The sequence below is a fragment of the Trichechus manatus genome, unplaced genomic scaffold (assembly GCF_000243295.1).
Source record: "Trichechus manatus latirostris isolate Lorelei unplaced genomic scaffold, TriManLat1.0 scaffold00072, whole genome shotgun sequence".
In the NCBI taxonomy this organism is placed as follows: Eukaryota; Metazoa; Chordata; class Mammalia; order Sirenia; family Trichechidae; genus Trichechus; species Trichechus manatus.
The window spans coordinates 320,006-341,534 of record NW_004444008.1 but is presented as its reverse complement, the minus strand read 5'-3'; the positions used below and the strand labels follow the sequence as shown (position 1 = coordinate 341,534).

General features: G+C 51.9%; 1 protein-coding gene across 1 annotated transcript in view; it reads right to left on the bottom strand.

Moving 5' to 3' along the window:
- Positions 1-21,529, bottom strand: part of AHRR (aryl hydrocarbon receptor repressor) — a 103,856-nt gene that overhangs the window by 55,336 nt on the left and 26,991 nt on the right. Inside the window, exon 3 of the mRNA XM_012556635.1 lies at positions 12,652-12,758. Coding sequence (XP_012412089.1) covers positions 12,652-12,758 — 107 coding nt within the window. The remainder of the gene's footprint in view (positions 1-12,651; positions 12,759-21,529) is intronic.

The following is a 21,529-nucleotide window of genomic DNA, read 5'->3' as shown; positions in this document are numbered from 1 at the left end:
CCTTAGAAGCAAGGATGGCGAGACTACGTCTCACATACTTTGGACATGTTATCAGGAGGGATCTGTTCCTGGAGAAGGACATCATGCTTGGTAAAGTAGAGCATCAGGGAAAAAGAGGAAGACCCTCAATGAGATGGATTTACACAGTGGCTGCAACAATGGGATCAAGCGTAACAACGATTGTGAGGATGATGCAGGTCCGGGCAGTGTTTCATTCTGTGGTACACAGAGTCGCTGAGTCGGAACTGACTCGACGGCAGCTAACAACAACAACAATATACATGGAGACTTCAACACTCCTCTCTCGGCTGAGAATACACAGAAAATCAATAAAGATATAGTTAGAAAAAAATCAGATAATTAAAGCCAGAATAAGTATAAGAAAAAGAAATTATAATTCAAAAAATTTACAATTAATTACAGAAATAAATAAAATAAAAAATGGACAATTAGACAATTTCAATAATGTAAGCTTCCACCTTAAAAAACTAAAAAAGGGAAGGGAAATTAAACCTAAAGCAAGGAGAAGGAAAGAAATAACAAAGATTACAGCATAAATCAATGAAATTGAAAACAGAAAAACAATAAAGACAATCAATGAAACCAATAGCTATTTCTTTGAAAAAAAATCAATAAAATTAATAAACCTCTAGCCCAGTGGACCAAGGGAAAAAAAATTAATGAACATATAAATTACCAGTGTAATGAAAAGGGGGACATCATTACAGAACCAACAGTCATTAAAAGGACAACAATTCTGTGCTTAAAAATTCAATAACGCAGATGAAATGGACTAATCCCTTGAAAAACACAAATTAAAAATTTCACTCAAGAAGAATAGATAACCTGAATAGTCCTACATCTATTAAAGAAATTGAATTCATAGTTTAAAATCTCCCAACAAAAAAATAAAATAAAATCTCCTAACAAAGAAATCTCCCAGGCCAGATGGTTTCACTGGTGAATTCTAACCAACATTTCAGGAGTAAATAACACCAATTCTAAACAATCTCTTCCAGAAATGGAAGAGAAAGAAACACTCTCAACTAATTTTATGAAGCTAACATTACTGTGATACCAAAGGAAGACAAAGACATTACAAGAAAAGATAACTACAAATATTTCTCATGAGCCTAGGCATACACACACACACACACACACACACACACAAATCACAAAATATGAGCAAATTGAATCCAGCAATGTATAGATGTAGTTTGTCCTGGGAATGCAAGGTTGGTTCAACATTTGAAATCAATCATTGTAATTCACCTTATTAGCAGAGTAAAGAAGAAAAACCATAATCATCTTGATAGATGAAAACAGAGCATTTGACAAAAATTAACATCCATTCATAAGAACACTCAGAAAACTAAGAATAAAAGGGAAATTTCTTAATCTGATAAAAGTCATCTACAAAACAAATAAACAAACAAACAAACAAAAAAACCACTAAATATCATACTTAATGGTGAAAGACTGAAGACTTTCCCCTAAGATCAGGAACAAGACAAGATGTCCTCTCCCACCATTCCTATTCAACATTGTATTGGAAGTTCTAGAAGTGCAATAATAAAAAATTTAAAAAAACACCAAACCATCGCTGTCTATTCTAATTCATAGTGACCCCGTGTGCAATAAGGCAAAAAAAAAAAAAAAAGGGGGTGGGGTGGGAGGGCATGTAGATTGAAAAAGTAAATACAAAACTCTCTATTCATAGACAGCATGATTGTTGTTGTTAGGTGCCATCGAGTCTGTTCTGACTCATAGTGCCCTGTGTACAACAGAACGAAACACTGCCTGGACCTGCACCATCCTCATAGCCATTGCTATGCTTGAGTCCATTGTTGCAGCCACTGTGTTAATCCATCTTGTTGAGGGTCTTCCTCTTTTTCACTGACCCTCTAATTTACCAAGCATGATGTCCTTCTCCAGGGACTGATCCCTCCTGATAACATGTCCAAAATATGTGAGATGAAGTCTCGTCATCCTTGCTTCTAAGGAGAATTCTGGTTGTACTTCTTCCAAGACAGATTTGTTCGTTCTTTTGGCAGTCCATGGTATATTCAATATTCTTCACCAACACCGTAATTGAAAGGCGTCAATTCTTCTTCAGTCTTCTTTATTCATTGTCCAGCTTTCGCAGGCGTATGAGGTGATTGAAAATACCATGGCTTGGGTCAGGTGCACCGTAGAGCTTAGTGACATCTTTGTTTTTGAACAATTGAAAGAGGTCTTTTGCAACAGATTTGCCCAATGCAATACATCATTTCATTTCTTGACTGCTGTTTCCATGGGTGTTGATTGTGGATCCAAGTGAAATGAAATCCTTGACAACTTCAATCGTTTCTCCCTTTATTATGATGTTGCTTACTGGTCCAGTTATGAGGATTTTTGTTTTCTTTATGTTGAGGTATAATCCATACTGAAGGCTGTAGTCTTTGATCTTCATCAGTAAGTGCTTCAAGTCCTCTTCACTTTCAGCAAGCAATGTTGTGTCATCTGCATAACACAGGTTGTTAATGAGTCTTCCTCCAATCTTGATGCCCTGTTCTTCTTCATATAGTCCAGCTTCTTGGATTATCTGCTCAACATACAGATTGAATAAGTATAGTGAAAGACTACAACCCTGACGCACACCTTTCCTGACTTTAAACCACGAAGTATCACCTTGTTCTGTTCGAACAACTGCCTCTTGATCTATGCACAGGTTCCTCATGAGCACATTAAGTGTTCTGGAATTTCCATTCTTTGCAATGTTATCCATAATTTGTTATGATCCACGCAGTTGAATGTCTTTGCATAGTCAATAAAACATAGGTAAACCTCTTTCTGGTATTCTCTGCTTTTAGCCAAGATCCATCTAACATCAGCAGTGATATCCCTTGTTCTACGTCCTCTTCTGAACCCAGCTTGAATTTCTGGCAGTTTCCTGTCGATGTACTATTGCAACCACTTTTGAATGATCTTCAACAAAATTTTACTTGCGTGTGATATTAATGATATTGTTTGATAATTTCCACATTCAGTTGGATCAGCTTTTTTTGGAATAGGCATGTCATGATTTGAATTGTGTGCCCAAAAAATACGTGTCAACTTGTTTAGGCCATGATTCCCAGTATTGTGTGGTTGTCTTCCCTTTTGTGATTGATATAATTTTCCTATGTGTTGTAAATCCTAATCTCTTCCTGTGGTTAATGAGGCCAGATTAGATTATGTTAAAGAGGATTTGGGTGGGATGTAACACCCTCACTCAGGTTACATCCCTTATCCAATGTAAAGGGAGTTTTCCTGGGCTATGGCCTGCACCACCTTTTATCTTAAAAGAGATGAAAAGAGGGAAGTGAGCAGAGAGAGGTGGACCTCATACCACCAAGAAAGCAGTGCCAGAAGCAGAGCAAGTCCTTTGGACCTGGGGTTCCTGTGAGGAGAAGCTCCTCATCCGGGGGAAGACTGATAAGAAGGACCTTCCTCAAGAGCTGACAGAGAGAGAAAGCCTTCCCCTGGAGCTGCTGCCCTGAATTTGGACTTCTAGCCTACTAGACTGTGAGAAGATAAATTTCTCTTTGTTAAAGCCGTCCACTTGCGGTAGTTCTGCTATAGCAGCACTGGATAAATAAGACAAGGCATAAACATGGATCTCTTCCAGTCAGTCGGCCAGGTAGCTGTCTTCCAAATATCCTGGCATAGACCAGTGAGCACTTCCAGTGCTGCATCCGTTTGTTGAAACATCTCAATTGGTATTTTGTCAATTCCTGGAGGCTTATTTTTCGCCTATGTCTTCAGTGCAGCTTGGACTTGCATGTGATCATCTATATAAAAAATTCCAAGGAATCTACAAAAAAGCTTCAAGAACTATTCGTGATTTAGCAAGTTCCCAAGATACAAGGTCAACCTAGAAAAATCGATTGTATTTCTATATACTAGCAATGAACAACTGAAATTAAAACAGTTCCATTTACAACATCACCAAAACTATAAAATACTTCGGTATAAATCTAACATAATATATATAAAACCCGTACGCTGGAAACTACAAACACTGATGAAAGTAATTAAAGAAAATCTAAGTAAACGGAGAGATACACGCCATGTACGTGGATTGGGAGAGTCGATGTTGCTAGGATATCAGTTCTCCCCAAATTGACCTATCCATTGAACACAGTATCAATTAAACTCAGCAGAATTTTTTGTAGATATCAAATTTATATGGAAGAGCAAAGGGTAGAATACGAAATCAAAACCAAACCCGTTGCCATCGAGTCGATTCAAACTCATAGAGACCCTTTAGGACAGAGTAGAACTGCCCCATACGGTTTCCAAGGCTGTAATCTTTATGCAAGCAGACTGCCACGTCTTTCTCCTGGTTCGTGGGTTCGAACAGCCAACCTTTATGTTAGCAGACGAGCTTTTAACCACTGTGCCACCAGGGCTCCCAGGGTAGAATAGTCAGAACAGTTTTGAAAAAAAGGAACAAAATTAGAAGATTCACACTATCTTATCTCAAGACTTATTATAAAGCTACAGTAATTAAGACAGTGTGGTAATGATGATAAATTAGAATCCAGAATAGAGTCCAAAAATAGACTTACACAAAAATGACCAATTGATTTTTCACAAAGATGTAAAGGCAATTCAATGGAGAAAGGATAGTCTTTTTAACAAACAATGTTGGAACAATTAGACATTCATATGCAAAGACAATAAACCTTTACCTGAACCTCACAGCTTATAGAAAAGTTAACTAAAAATGAATCACAGACTAAATGTAAAACTATAAAACCTTCAAAAGAAGACATAGGAGAAAAATCTTTGTAATCTTAGGTTAGACAAAGAGTTCTTAGACATGACACCAAAATCATGATCTATAAAGGAAAAAAAATGAGAAATTTGACTCCATCAAAATTAAATACTTATGCTTTTTTAAAGTCTCTGACAAGAGAATGAAAAAACAATCCACAGACTGGGAGAAAATTTACAAATTACATATATGACAAAGGGCATTTACCCAGAATATGTAATGAACTCTCTAAATTTAACAGTAAGAAAGTAAACAGGCCAAGTTTTTTTTAAACGGGCAAAAGATTTGAACAGACACTTCAGTAAAGAGGATATACAGATAGGAAATTTAAGCACACAAAAAGATGCTCCACATTCTTAGTCATTGTTGTTATTTGAGTAACAACAGATTGAATAAGTATGGTGAAAGGATACAATCCTGACACACACATTTCCTGACTTTTAGGGGAATGCAAATTAAAACCATAATGAGATTTGTCATGGATTGAATTGTGTCCCCCAAAAATATGTGTCAGCTTGGTTAGGCCATGATTCCCAGTGTTGTGTGGTTGTCCTCAATTTTGTGATTGTAATTTTATGTTAAAGAGGATTAGGGTGGGATTGTAACACCCTTACTAAGGTCACATCCCTGATCCAATGTAAAGGGAGTTTCCCTGGAGTGTGGCCTGCACCACCATTTATCTTACAAGAGCTAAAAGGAAAGGGAAGCAAGCAGAGAAGGGGGACCTCATACCACCAAGAAAGCAGTGCCAGGAGCAGAGCACGTCCTGTGGACCTGGGGTTCCTGCTCGGAGAAGCTCCTAGTCCAGGGGAAGACTGATGAAAAGGACCTTCCTCCAGAGCTGACAGAGAAAGCCTTCCCCTGGAGGTGAAGCCCCGTATTTGGACTTGTAGCCTACTAAATTGTGAGACAATAAATTTCTCTTTGTTAAAGCCATCCACTTGTGGTATTTCTGTTATAGAAGCACTAGATGACTAAGACAAGATTCTACTACACATCTGTTAGAATGGCTTTTAAAAAGTGACTGTACCTGAGTAGCATCTTGAGCAGCCATCTTTTGGTCCCATCCCATTCAGAGCAAAGGAGAATGAAGAAAGCCAAAGACACAAGGAAAATATAAGTCCAAAGGACTCATGGACCACATGAACCACAGCCTCCACCCACCTGAGCCCAGGAGAACTAGATGGTGCCCAGCTACCACCATGGACCGCTGATAGGGATCACAATAGAGGGTCCCTGACAGAGCAGAAGAACAATGTAGAACAGAATTCAAATTCACAAAAAAGACCAGACTTACTGGTCTGACAGAGACTGGAGGAACTCCCAAGACTACAGCCATCAGACACCCTGCTAACTCGGAACTGAAGCCACTCTCAAAGTCCACCTTTCAGCCAAAGATTAGACAGGCCTATAAAACAAACAATAACACACGTGAGGAATGTGCTTCTTAAATCAATCAAGTGTATAAGACCAAATGGGCAACACCTGCCCTAAAGCAAAGCTGAGAAGACAGGAAGGGACAGGAAAACTGGACGCATGGAAAAGGGGAACCCAGGATGGAAATGGGGAGAGTGCTGACACATTTTGGGGATTGCAATCAATGTCACAAAACAAGTTGTGTACGAATTTTTGAATTAGAAACTAATTTGCTCTGTAAACTTTCACTGAACACACAAAATTAAATTAAATTAAAAAGTGACCATAGCAAGTGCCGGCGAGGTTGCAGAGCAACTGGAACTCTCATCCACCGCTGACGGGATGCAAATGGTGCAGCCCCTTTGGAAACCAGCTCTGCAGTTCCTCAGGAAGCCAAACATACACTTACTGTACAACCAGCAATTACAATCTTAGGTACTTGACCCAAGTGAAATGAAAACCGATGTTCACAGAAAAGCCTGTGCTGTTCATCACAGCTCTATTCACAACTGTGAAACCCTGCAGAGACCCTAAACGTCCCTCAGGGATTGAATGGAGAAGCCAGCTGTAGTTTGTCCATACCAGCAACACAAGAAACAAACAGCTGATCACGCAGCAACGTGGATAAATCGCAAACGCACTTCGCTGAGCGAGAAGAGCCGGGCTCAAAAGGCTACAAACCGTAAGATCCCATTTACATTATGTTCTAAGAAAGGCCAAGTCAGCGCAGGGCTGGGTTGGGGAGGGCCCAGCTACAGAGGGGCTGGTCAGGGAAATTCCGAGGTGATGGAAGTATTCGGTATCATGATCGTGGTGGTGATTACAGCACACTGAACACCAAAAAGGGTGACTTTTAGTGTATGTAAATTCAAAAGTAAATGTTACAAAATGCATCGTGCAGCTAACACACACTTCAGCTCCAGCCAGAATTGGAAGGCTGGTAGGACCGTCCTGGCATCTGTAGCTGAAGTTCCTGTCTCCTGTGAATATGTCTCTGGACTGCGCTGAGCACAATGGGCTCATAGTCCACTTAAAAATAACCACAGAAATACGAACCTAATAGCGCTGAAGTTCATACGGTGTTCATGGCGCAGCTCTAAAAATGTATCTAACGTGTGTTTCCAGAAACTTCTTATCCCTTCTTTTCTTGTTTCTACTCCCCAGTTGCTTTCACTCCTTCCCCCTACCCTTCCCACGTCCTCCGTCACCCCCCACCCTGCATGCAACAAGACTGGGTAAGAGCTCCTGGGGGTGACAGAGACTGACCACCTGTCCTGGTAGGGTGGAGCTCGGAGCCACAGAAACAAGGGTGGAAACGCCAGGTCACCTCAGCCCCAGCCACTCCTCGGGGACCCTGGACGAGCCCTAACCGCCCAGATCTTGGTGACTCCATCTTAAAATAACGGAGATCGGGCCACGTGCACTCTGAAGTCTACAACAGCCCTGAATCTTCATGAATTTACGATGCTCTGCCATAAACCTGTCCTTCCCTCCCCCCCATTTATCTTGAAGGGATTGAAGATTGGTAATAAAAGCAGGGATTTTGTTGTTATTGCTGCTGAATTTGTTTATTTTGCTTTGTTTGGGAATATTTTTAAACTTCAAAAAGAGTCTCTAACCCCAAAGTTCGAGAATCACCGCACTGGAAATGCTGTGAAATGCCTCAGCAGATAACCAGAGTGATTCCAACCAAAGTAAACTTCTGGAAACTTCTGTGGGCCACAGAGAAGGAGTGAGATGCTGAATAAGCCGGGATTGCAGGCACAGATGGTTCAGGAGGTGCTCAGCCTCATTCTCTGTTCTCCAAAACACGTGGTGGGGAGGGGGGCAACTGTCCTAGCCTGTAGGAGGAGCCCTGCGGGGCGGGAGCGGGTGCCAGGAGATGTCTGAGCAGACGCCGTCAGCTACAGGAGCTCTTCCGAAGTCTTCATGGAAACAAGTAAGGAAAAATGCAGTGCCATCCATCTCGTGCCAAGAATAAAACCAAGCTGGCACACGCTTTCAGCTCAGATCTTACTAGCACGGGCAGAAAAGGCAACTTTAAAGGAAAAAAATTAATGGCTTAAGAATTTGCTTTCTAAAAGTCTGATAAGAAATGAAGTATGGAAAATTTTCCTATTCCAAAAACATGTTTCCCAAAGAGAAGCTTCTGGTACACCCCCGTACTGCCCCAACCTGAACTGAAATGAAACTTTCGCCAGCTCTAGGAATGGGATCCCACCCTGACACACCGTCAGGTCAGACACAGAGGGCTGTGGTGCCAGGCAAAGTCCCTAAGAGTCCCCAAACACCCGGCTACTGCAGAGCCCAGAACGACAGGCTACTTCATGCGTCTTCATTGTCTGGAAAAGGGTGCTCATCAGGACAAGTGCAAACCCCTCAGCAGGGGCATGAGACCCCCAGAGCTCACCCCAGTCCTAGCCCCAGGCCATGTGGGCAGTGGGGAGGCACAGAGCCACCGAGCTCTGTCCAGCTCAGCCCACAGCTCCTACACAGCATGCCATCCCCCGCTCCTCCTCTCACCTCAAAGCAGACCGGGTGCTGTCTGTCCGTCAGTCTGTCACCATCACTGGGCCCTTACTATGCTCTCGGCACTGACCCAGGTGTGGCAGGGGCAGCGAGGATGCACCCAGGAGCTCACGCTCGGGGCAGAAGCCCAGAGAGCAGAAGGTTCCAGCCTCGCAGGGCATGGAATGAGAATAAGATGTAGGGGTGCCAGATACCTGGAGAGCTGGTGGGGGGACAGGTACCCAGAGAACAGGTGGGGGGACAGTCACCCAGAGAGCAGGTAGGTGGTATCAGGTACCCAGAGAGTGGGTGGGGGACCAGGTACCCAGAGAGTGGGCGGGGGGGTACCAGGTACCCAGAGAGCAGGTGGGAGGGAGACCAGGTACCCAGACAGTGGGTGGGGGACCAGGTACCCAGAGAGCAGGTGGGATGGAGACCAGGTACCCAGAGAGTGGGTGGGGGGGACAAAGTACCCAGAGAGTGGGCAGGGGGACAGGTACCCAGAGAGCAGGTGGGGGGGAGGACAAGGTACCTAGAGAGCAGGTGGGGGAGGGGTCACCAAGTACCCAGAGAGCAGGTTGGGGGAACCAGGAACCCAGAGAGCAGGCAGAAGGACCAGGTACCCAGAGAGCAGGTGGGGGGACCAGGTACCCAGAGAGTGGATGGAGGGGGGGAACCAGGAACCCAGAGAGCATGTTGGGGGGATCAGGTACCCAGAGAGCAGGTGGCGGTGGGGACCAGGCACCCTGAGAGCAGGCGGGGGAGAGGGAGACCAGGCACCCCGAGAGCAGGAGGGGGAGAGGGAGACCAGGTGCCCCGAGAGCAGGCGGGGGAGAGGGAGACCAGGCGCCCCGAGAGTCGCAGGTGCAGGTGGAGGGACAGGTCTGAGAAGATGAACTGCTGGGACCTAGCAAGGAGGGGGAGGGGCATCAGAGACAGCCAGCCAAGGGGGTCGTTGCTGGGGGGCGTTTGGGACTTGGAGATTCCTGGCCCGTCCCCTGTGCTTCGTGCGGGTTTGAAACCTCCTGATAAAAGGTGGGAAAGTGAAGAAGGTGGCAATGACGGGTTCAGGGAACTGGCTGAGGGGTGTCAAAGGAACCCTCTCTCCGTGGCTTCCCTCAGCCCCCTTTCTTCCCCAAGGTGTGGGGTCCACTATTCTCGGGTGGGGGGGTGCGTCAAACACAGAGACGCTGGCCTCTAGGGGGTGGGAGAGCTCACCACCGCAACGGCAGTGATGGCGACCAACAAGAACGACCCAGGTAGAGAACCCCAGGGACGGGCGGGCCCACGCGTCCTCCAGGAGCCTCGGATCGGAGGCGGGTCCACCACCCCTGGGTCTGCAGACGCACCAAGGGGCCCAACGGGGTGGGACGAGTGGGGGGACCTCGCATCTCGCGGAGGGAGGCCTCCACCCCAGATGCTGCCCAGCCTCAGTATACACCTCAAGGAGGAACGCGGGTGAGCTGACTGTGACCCCTCAGCCCGACCCCAGCCCCCGGGTCACTGTGGATCCAAGCTGCGGGGGTACCTTCCTGGCCCAGGGGCCATGCCCTCCTTCCAGAACCTTCTCTCCCATGGGGCCAACCCCTCTGCTTTTCCTCCTACCCCTCCTCCTGGCCCCACTCATGTGTTGCTGTCTAGATGTTGGGGTGAGCCTTTCAGGGCGCCGAGTCCTCAGAATCACCATCCTGGTCCACAGCGCCCAGAACCCTGCCCTGAGCCCCCATGTGTCTGAGCCAATCTCGATTCCCACGCTGCTGCACCCCTCTTCCGCCCTGTTTGGTGTGTGGGCCCATCCTCCCACTGAAGCCAGTGGCAGGGTGATCCTGGACCCCTCTTCCTGCCTCCTCACAGTTGCAGATGCCACATTAGGGTGAACAAGGTCCCCGCTGACACAAATCCTGCTCTGGCACGTCCCCCACACCTCCCTCCCCCTGCTTCATCCCCTGCACCACCACGCTGGTCCCCAACCCCCATGTCCTTCCTGCATCCCACAAGTCTGTGATGGACACACACCCAGCCATGATGCCCAGCTGTGACCGCTTGAGGGAGATTTGGGGCCCAGAGCCACCCAGGATGCGAACGGGGCATGGGCTTAGGGCATCTCAGCTGGAAGGCAGAAGGGGACCCTGCAACCAGCAATAGCTTCCCCTCCACCCTTCCAGGCCTCTTCTCTGGGGCACCTGCCCCTCTGCCCGCCCTGGGGTCCTGGAGGGTCCAGCAGCTTGGAGCCCCTTCCCTTAAGCATACCCTGAGCCCCATCCCCGGACCTGACACCAGGGCCCCCACCTCCCTTTATCTTTAAACAGTAACTTGATTCAACCTGGAGTCCCTGAGTGGTGCAAACAGATAACGCACTCGGCTGCTAACCAAAAGGTTGGAGGTTCAGGTCCACCCACGGGCACCTCAGAAGAAAGGCCTAGCGATCTACTTCTGAAAAATCAGCCACTGAAAACCCTGTGGAGCATGGCTCTACTCTGACACACATGGGGTCGCTGTGAGTTGGGATCGACTCAACAACAACTGATTTACTGGTGATTCAACCCAGAAAGCTCCACTGGACAAGCTCATCTCATCTGAGAGAAAGTTGATGGACCAAGAAAACCCAGCACCTCAGAACCACGGAGAAGGTCCCGTCTGCACGGAGAAGGTCCCGTCTGCACAGGAACCATCATGCCATGATGACGGTTTCCACTGTCTATGCAGCAAAGGTAGCCACAGCGGCCCTGCACGCTAACCCCAACACCCAGAGCTCCCTGAAAGCTGGAAGAACCAGCCCTTGGTTTTCTGAGCCCTTCATTTGAGAAAAAGAAAAAAGACTGTTTTATCTCTTATTAGATTCTGCCTCATCAACAAGTGAAGACCAGAGAATGCAGAATGAAAATGATATTCAAGTTTGTATCTAGGGTGTGTGTGGGGGATGGTCTGGGGAGGGGGCCGCCCTCAGTCATGGGGACCGGGGCCATCCTCAACCATGGGTATACGGGGTGTCCTGGGGGATGTCCTCGGTCGTGGGGAGGGGTGTGTCTTCGGTCATGGGGGGGGGTTGTTCTCAGTTGTGGGGAGGGGGACGTCTTTGTCATAGGGGGCCATCCTCGGTCGTGGGGAGGGGGGTGTCTTCGGTAGTGGGGAGAGGGGACGTCCTTGGTCATGGAGCGGGGGTGTCTTTGGTTATGGGGAGGAGGGTGTCTTTGGTAGTGGGGAGGGGGATGTCCTTGGTCATGGGGAGGGGTGTGTCTTCGGTTATGGGGAGGAGGGTGTCTTTGGTAGTGGGGAGGGGGGATGTCCTTCGTCATGGGGAGGGGTGTGTCTTCGGTTATGGGGAGGAGGGTGTCTTTGGTAGTGGGGAGGGGGGATGTCCTTGGTCATGGGGAGGTGCGTCTTCGGTTATGGGGAGGAGGGTGTCTTTGGTAGTGGGGAGGGGGGACGTCCTTGGTCATGGGGAGGGGTGTGTCTTTGGTTATGGGGAGGAGGGTGTCTTTGGTTGTGGGGAGGGGGGATGTCCTTGGTCATGGGGAGGTGCGTCTTCGGTTATGGGGAGGAGGGTGTCTTTGGTAGTGGGGAGGGGGATGTCCTTGGTCATGGGGAGGGGTGTGTCTTCGGTTATGGGGAAGAGGGTGTCTTTGGTTGTGCGGAGGCGGGCCTCCATCAGTTGTGGGGAGGGGGCGTCTTTGGTCATGGGGAAGAGGGTGACTGGGGGACGCCCTCCGTTGTAGGGAGGTCACTACTCATGCTGTTTTGGGGCTGGTTCTCCCAGTCCACCGGCCTCACACTCCTGAGGGGCTGGCCTGTTTGCTGACTCCAACTAACGCAGTTTCCAGAAACGGTCTGCAGCTCTGTCCTAGAACCCCTCTGGAAGCCTTATGGTTCCTTGTAATGAACAGCCACAGTCAGAAAGCCAGCGGGCAAGACAGGCAGGCACTCACCTCCAGCAGCAGCCGTCCCTCCAGCACCTCAGACCCTCCAGGCGGGTGGCCATCTCCTGACGAGGGGTCCCCGGCCACTGGCAGCTGCGAGCCTGTCTCCTGCACAGCTGTCAGAGAGAACAGGACATGTCAGCACCTGTAACCGGCCCTGCACGTGGTCCTCATGAAGTTAGCTTTCTTGTAACCTCCCTGGGCCCTGCAGCATGTCGACACCAAGACCCACAGAGCTCTGATGCCGGCCTTGGATGCCTGCCCTGCCCACCCTGCCCGGAGGCACTGGGGCAGCTCAGCCCCCAGCAAGGAGTGGGTGAGCAGGAAGGGCTGCGACAAAGATGCAGGGCAGCCGGCAGGGCAGAATGTACATGCAGAAGGGCACTCTGCTCCCGTAACCACCACCCACCCACCCCCTGTCTCGGGACAACGTCCAGCTCTGGATGGGTCCTGGGGTCCCTGTAGCCCCTCCCTGGGGCTCGAGGCCAGTGGGACACAACCCAGAGATGTTGGTCTGGACAGCATAGCCACCGTCTGAGAACAGGGAGCCCAGGGGGCCGTATCCTCTTCCAGGGCCACGTCCAGGACCCCCGAGCCTGGACCACAGTCCTCCCTACATACACCCGTGTCACCCGAACTCACATGCCCTGATCACGGATCAGACATGGGTCATTGTCTGCAGGTCTCCTTCCTGTGCCTAGCCTCACCCCTCCCTGGAGGGGCATGCTGCTCCCTCTTGGAGCTCACCCAGGAGTAAGGAAACCCCAGGATGCCTCCCCAGGAGGCCCCCAGTACGCCCATCCTCCCCACAACCAAGGACACCTTCAGGACACCCAACCTCCCCACGACCAAGGACGCCCCCAGGAAGCCCACCTTCCCCACAACCTAGGACAGCCCCGGGACGCCCACCCACCCCACGACCGAGGATGCCCCCGGGACGTCGGCAGGTAGAAAGAGCAGGCTCTGGTTAAAATGAACCAGAAACAGACCTGGAGAAACTATGTCCCCGGGGAAAAAGCCCTCCTGTCTCAGGACCCCCTGAGGGATGGTGAGGCTTCTGAGGGTCACACACCTTCTGTGTGACTTGTGGGGGGGGGGGGTGCTGGGGTTCGAACTTGGCCCAGCCTGTACTAGGCCTTCACTCTCTCGGGGCCCTGTAGACCACGAGGCTGTTCTTGGGGGGTGGGGGCAGCTGTGGAGCCAGGGGTGGCTCCTGGGTCTGGGACATCAGCGACCTGGGGATGCTCACAAGCACCTGCACCCCAGAGCAGCGGGCAGGTCAAGGGCAGTGTCGCCCTGGGTGCTCAGACGCGGGGACTCGGCTTCATTGGGTGCGTGGGGCGAGGTCCCCTCCCAACACTCCGTGCCCCTCCGCTCCATGCGCCTCCACTGAGGGAGGGAGCGCCCACCCACTCCAACGGGCCCCTTGTAACTTCTCTCCCTTCCCCCTCTGGCTTTCTCCACGGGGAGGGAGGGGCACGAGGGGGCCGTGCCCCCCCGCGCCGGGCACCAGCCCCCACTTCCCTCCTCCGCGCGACATTCCTGTGGCCGCCGCCAGGCTCGCTGTCACGCAATCCGGCCCTCAGCGCCCGCTGTGACAGCCGCCTGGCCCCCCGCCAGAGCCTCGCGTGCGAGCACAGCGCCGCCCCAGACCGCCTCATCCCCCCTCCTCCGCGGTCCCGCCCGCCGGCCCTGCGGCAGGACAGAAAAGAGGCCACGGAGCAGAGCCAGGCAGCCCTGGCTGCAAGGTTCCTCAAAGTCCTTCCAAGCAGTCGGTGCCCAACCCCGTCATCTCTGGGGGTCCCCCCATCACTCTCAGGATCCCTAGAGCCTCTTATCACTCCCAGGGCCCAGCACCTCCAAACCCCCGACCACCTCCAGGGCTCTCCCCCATCACCTCCTGGGGTCTCCTCCATCACCTCCTGGGGCCTCCTCCATCACCTCCTGCTGTCTTCCCCATCACCTCCAGGGGTCTCCTCCATCACCTCCAGGGGTCTCCCCCATCACCTGCAGGGGTCTCCTCCATCACCTCCTGGGGTCTTCCCATCACCTCCAGGGCACTCCTCCATCACCTCAAGGGCTCTCCTTCATCACCTCAAGGGCTCTCCTTCATCACCTCTGGGAGTCTTCCCCATCACCTCCTGACGTCTCCTCTATCACTTCTGCGGTCTTCCCCATCACCTCCAGGGGTCTCCCCCATCACTTCCAGGGGTCTTCCCCATCACCTCCTGGGGTCTTCCCCATCACCTCATGGGGTCTCCTTCATCACCTCTGGGGTCTTCCCCAACACCTCCAGGGGTCTCCTCCATCACCTCTTGGGGTCTTCCCCATCACCTCCTGGGGTCTCCTCCATCACCTCCTGGGGACTCCTCCATCACCTCCTGGGGTCTCCTCCATCACCCCCAGGGGTCTTCCCCATCACCTCCTGGGGTCTCCTCCATCACCTCCTGGGGACTCCTCCATCACCTCCTGGGGTCTCCTCCATCACCCCCAGGGGTCTTCCCCATCACCTCCTGGGGTCTCCTCCATCACCTCCTGGGATCTCCTCCATCACCTCCTGGGGTCTTCCCCATCACCTCATGGGGTCTCCTCCATCACCTCCAGGGGTCTTCCCCATCACCTCATGGGGTCTCCTCCATCACCTCCTGTGGTCTTCCCCATCACCTCCTGGGGTCTCCTCCATCACCTCCTGGGGACTCCTCCATCACCTCCTGTGGTCTCCCCCATCACCTCCTGGGGTCTCCTCCGTCACCTCCTGGGGTCTTCCCCATCACCTCCAGGGGTCTCCACCATCACCTCCTGGGGTCTCTTCCATCACCTTCAGGAGTCTTCCCCATCACCTCCAGGGGTCTCCTCCATCACCTCCTGGGGTCTTCCTCATCACCTCCTGGGGTCTCCTCCATCACCTTCAGGGGTCTTCCCCAACACCTCAGGGGTCTCCTCCATCACCTCCAGGGGTCTTCCCCATCACCTCCTGGGGTCTTCCCCATCACCTCCTGGGGTCTCCGCCATCACCTCCTGGGGTCTTCCCCATCACCCCCAGGGCTCTCCTCCATCACCTCAAGTGCTCTCCTTCATCACCTCTGGGAGTCTTCCCCATCACCTCCTGAGGTCTCCTCTATCACCTCTGGGATCTGTCCCATCACCTACAGAGGTCTTCCCCATCACCTCCAGGGTTCTCCTCCATCATCTCCTGGGGTCTCCCCCATCACTTCCAGGGGTCTTCCCCATCACCTCCTGGGGTCTCCTCCATCACCTCTGGGGTCTTCCCCATCACCTCCTGGAGTCTCCCCCAACACCTCCTGGGGTCTTTCCTATCACCTCCTGGGGTCTTCTTCATCACCTCCAGGGATCTCCTCCATCACCTCCAGGGGTCTTTCCCATCGCCTCCAGGGGTCTCCTCCATCGCCTCCTGCAGTCTCCTCTATCTCCTCTGGGGTCTGCCTCATCACCTACAGAGGTCTTCCCCATCACCTTCAGGGGTCTCCTCCATCACCTCCTAGGGTCTCCTCCAACACTTCCTGTGTTCTCCTCCATCACCTCCTGGGGTCTCCCCCATAACCTCCAGGGGTGTTCCCCATCACCTCATGGGGTCTCCTCCATCATCTCTTGGGGTCTCCCCCATCACTTTCAGGGGTCTTCCCCATCACCTCCTGGGGTCTCCTCCATCACCTCCAAGGATCTTCCCCATCATCTCCTGGGGTTTCCTCCATCACCTCCTGGGCCTTCCCCATCATCTCCTGGGGTCTCCTCCATCACCTCCTGGGGTCTCCCCATCACCTCCTGGGGTCTTCTCCATCACCTCCAGGGGTCTCCTCCATCACCTCCTGGGGTCTCCTCCATCACCTCCAGGGTTCTGCTCCATCACCCCAAGGGCTCTCCTTCATAACCTCTGGGAGTCTTCCCCATCACCTCCTGAGGTCTCCTCTATCACCTCTGGGGTCTTCCCCACCACCTACAGAGGTCTTCCCCATCACCTCCTGGGGTCTCCTCCATCACTTCCAGGGCTCTCCTCCACCGCCTCCGGGTGTCTCCTCCATCACCTACAGAGGTCTTCCCCAACACTTCCAAGGGTCTCTTCCATCACCTCCTGGGGTCTCCTTCATCACTCCAGGACCCCCTCCCCATCACCTCCAGGGGTCTCTCTCCTGAGTCATTTCTCTGCTCCCCCTCACTTCCCAGTCTCACCTGAGAGTCTGACCCCAGAGGGAGCCCAGCCCCTTGAGTGGGGGCAGGAAGAGGAGGCTGAGGCCATGAGCAGTATCTTGGTCCCCAGCAATGGGCACACAGGGGGCATCCTCCCCAGCCTCCGTCTCCTCCTCTATGACAGGGAACAGCCCACACCATGGTTCCCAGTGCTCCCACCCTGATCTCTGGGGGACTACTGGGAGGCAGTCAGGGAGAAGGGCCAGTGGGAAGGTGATGTGGTGGTGCCCCCAGGGATAGTGCATCCTTTGTGGGAGCTCGTGGAAGACGTGGAGGAAAAGAGGATAAGGAACAAAGTGTGCACCACTGTGTGCCCGGGGACCAAGAGTCAGTGAGGTCCGTGGCGGGGGGGACGGGAGGTCCGTGGGGGAGCAGCGAGGTCTGCAGGGGAGGCAGTGAGGTCCGTGGGGTGGGGGGGGGGCGGCGAGGTCCGCGGTGGAGGAGCAGCGAAGGCTGGGTTGGGGGGAGCAGCGAGGTCCATGGAGCAGGCAGTGAGGTCAGGGTGGAGGGGAGCAGCAAGGTCCGTGGGGGAGGCAGTGAGGTCAGGGGTGGGGGCAGCGAGGTCTGCGATGGGGGAGCAACAAGGTTGTGGGGGGAGCAGCGAGGTCCGTAGGGGAGGCAGTGAGGTCGGTTGGGAGGCAGCCGTGAGGTCCGCGGTGGGAGCAGCGAGGTCTGTGTGGGGACTTAGGCCGCTGCCGCAGGGACAGTGAGAGCACCTGCAGGCCCCTGCCCTCAGCCCCATTCACACAGGGAACAAGTGGGATAAGAGAAGGGGTTGTCCCACGGATTGGGGGAACCGTGCTCCATGGGGGATTAGGAAAGCTGTGCTCCATGGGGGGAGGGTGGAGAGCATGGAATGGGGGCTTGTGCCCGACATGGGGGGCAGCCCCTTGTCTTGGGCAGTGGGGACCAGGATGAAGAGGAAAGGCCAGTACCTTGGCCCTCCCTTGCCCTCAGAGGTGAGGGGGCCCCAGGGAGCCCCAGCCCTCGCAGAAAACACCTGAAACGCAGTGCCAGGTGAGAGAAAGCCAGGAGCTCTGGAGGGGGGGGGTCTTCTGCCCGTCTGTGGGGGCTCCCTCCCAGGGCACCCACAGAGGCACATCTGCCCTCCAAGAGCAGTTGGATGGTGGCCTCACTGAGACGGGGCTGGTCTCACTGCCATGGGGCGGGGGGCACATGTTGCCAGCCTGTACAGATGTGCTGCCCTCTGTCCTTCCTTCTAGATCCCCTCCACTGCTCTACGGGGACCTCGTCTGCCCCCAGAATGAAGGGCACCCCCGCCTGACTGTGCTGTGACCGCAGCCCCAGGTGACCTGCTCCAGCACCGCGAGGGGATGGAAATGGGAAGTTTCCATGACGTGCTGGTTTCACCGGCACATGCCACCCAGAGGCTGAGACCCCTCCAGGGGCCAGGCTGGGGAGTGACCCGTGGGCTTCAGATCCCTTGGCCATCCTGGGGGCACACAGGGTCTGAGCGGAGCCCCTCAAAGCAGCACTGCATTCTGGCCCACAGCCTCCACTGGACCCCTACATCCCCATCTGCACCTCAGCACCCCCATCAGCACCCCTGCCCCCCATCTGCACCCTGCACCCCCATCTGCAACCCAGCACCCCCATCTGCAACCCCGCACCCCCATATGCACTCTCACGCCTCCCAATATCTGCACCCCTGTGCCCCCATCTGTACTCCTTGTACCCTCAACACCTGTTCTCCCATACCTCCCAACATGTGCACCCCCTGTGCTCCCTGATCTGCACCCTCTGCACCCCCGGTCTGCACTTCTCCAGCACAGAGCCAGGTGGGGACGGGGGTGGGCTGGAGACGGAGAACGGGGTGGGGAGGTGCTCATCTCTGGCCCTTGTCTTCGTGTGTATCTCATATGGTGTTTGACCATAACCTTGACGACAGGTGCCCACGAGAGTGTGTGTACACACATGTGGGTGTGTGCACACGGCTGTGAGTACATGAGCATGTGAGCGTACATGTGAACATGTGTGTGTGAGCATGTGTATGTGTGTGAACGTGTGTGTCCATGTGAGCATGTGTATGCCCATTTGTGCATGCATGTGTACCTGTGTGAGTGTACATGTGTATTGAGTTTGTGTAAGTATACGCGTGCGAGTGTACATGTGTGAGTGTACATGTGTGTCCGTGTAAGTGTACATGTATGTTGAACGTGTGAGTGGACATGTGTATGTGAGCGTGTGAATCCTTCGTGTTGGGGGTTTCAGAATGGAACCGAGAGAAGGAGAACCTGAGGAAGAGAGAAACTCATGACTTGGACCCAGTGGCGACGGGCATATATTTAGTGTGAGAAAACGCATGGTACGTGCACAGAGTGGGGAGGGGAGACCGGTAAGCCAGGAGAAAGCGTCCAGGCCAGGGGTATTTGTGAAGGTGTGACTCCTCCAAAATCCTTATGGTTACAGCCTGTGGGACAGAGGGTTGTAAAATGACATTAAAGCACCAAATTCCCTTAAGCAAGAAAAAATTAGGAGTATAAATAAACATGCTCATTTCATGCAAACATGATATTTAAAAAATTAAAGCCCGTTCCAAGATGCATATTGCATGAAGTTGCTGCATTTTCTACAGAAAGAATTTCCAGATTTTCCAAAAGGCACCAGGCAAGCTTTACAGATTTCACACTGTGATACAGCTCAAAAAGAACGACGAAAAAAAAGCGCTTTTCTCTGAGCCAGCAAGGACCGGGGAGGTGGCGTTTCCAGGCCAGCCAGGCAGTGCCAGCCTGTCCTTTGTCCACGAGAGCTCTCTTCTCACCGCCTTCCTGAGGCCACCCCGGGGCGGCTCAGTCACGTAGCCACGGCAAGACTGCTGGCGCTGGAAATACTCCCTTTCCGTTAAAACCGCATGCTATCATGGAAGATGCAATCAAAATTAGCTCTTTGGGAAAACAAAAAAACCAAAACCCAAACCCGTTGCCGTCAAGTTAATTCTGACTCATAGCGACCCTATAGAACTGAGTAGAACTTCCCCGTCGGGTTTCCAAGGAGCCGCTGGTGGATTCGAACTGCCGACCTTTTGGCTCTTAACCATGGAGGCACCAGGGCTCCTGGAAGAACATAAAGGGATATATATTCGTGCACATTATGGATCCATATTGTCTTCATGGTTTGATACATCTGGCATAAGCAAACCATTTGGGAGTTGTTAAGTTTCAACAAAGCAGAAGCAAAAGTAAACCTGTGTCAAGGCCAAAGTTCAGGAAACTTTTTGTCACACAAAAGTGAAGGAAAAAAAAAGGCATGTGGGTGTTTTCTTTTAAAATCCAGTATTTATTCAATTATTAAGTATATGGTATATGGGCATAAAGATCAGAAAGCAAGAGACTACTAAACTTTGACGGGCTAGCAGAGACCTACCCTGGTCTCAGAGCCCCAGGGAGCATAAAACATTCTAGATCACATGCCCAGGTATTTAGTATAAAACATTACATATTTAGTAGAAAACATTACAGATTACACACCCAGGTAGTGTCTTCGTGAGTGATTCCAACTGACTTTTACTCCTCGTGGGCGCACTAAGGCCCAGCTAAGCTCTGTTATTCTTGTTCTTGTTGTGTTGTGTGCCGTTGAGTCAATTCCGACTCATAGCGACCCTACAGGACAGAGTAGAACGGTGCCATAGGGTCTCCAAGGCCGAGATCTTTACAGAAGCAGACTGCCACATCTTTCTCCCATGGAGCAGCTGGTGGGTTAGAACGCCCACCTTTCGGTTAGCAGCTGAGCACTTCAACCACTGTGCCACCAGCGCTCCTTAGTTGAGTCCTAGCACCTTGAATTACGGGCACAGCCCAGGCCCAGAAGCTTCCAGGCTTCTCCTTTGTAAATTTCCCTGTTTACCTGGAAACTACCCAGCTCGGAAGGAGAACTAGTGGCGCAGTGGTTAAGTGCTTGGCTGCTAACTGAAAGGTCAGCAGTTCAAACCCACCAGCTGCTCCAAGGGAGAAAGATATGGCAGTCTGCTTCCATAAAGACTTCAGCATTGGAAACCCTATGGGGGCAGTTCCATTCTGTCCCATAGGGTCACTATAAGTCAGCATCGACTTGACGGCAGCGGGATTGGTTTTTGGTTTTACCCAGCTTAGTCACCAGAGAGAGTAGCTGATTCATATCCGAGTGACGCTGCCCTAGGAAAGAGTGTGAGTTTGGGGACAGTACTGACTTAAGGTCAGCTTGCCTGCCAGACCTTATCACCCTCAATTCCCTCACCACACTGCACAGTTCACGATCAACAGACACAGATGGAATTAAATCAAAAGTCATGGGTGGAGGTCTTCGTGCCCTATGTTGTCCAGGAGCACAGGACCTCATAAAGGACATGATCGTGCACTCTGTCATGAGCCATTCATTTCTTCAGCACCTATTCCTGCCACCCCTGACCTGGGCCCTGAGCACACACAGGAAGGACGAGGACATATCCCAGGGCAATACACCAGCTAAGCCCTCAGGAGAAAACAAAGTTGAGAGGCGTCCGGTGTTGTCGGGGTCTGGGGGTCGTGGTGATAAAGGCGCAGCCTGGAGGTCCTCTAGAGGAAGGATGTTTGCGTAAAGACCTGCAGCATTACAGAATCACAGGTGTGCTGTGTTACCTGCAGCACTACAGAATCACAGGTGTGCTGTGTTACCTGCAGCACTACAGAATCACAGGTGTGCTGTG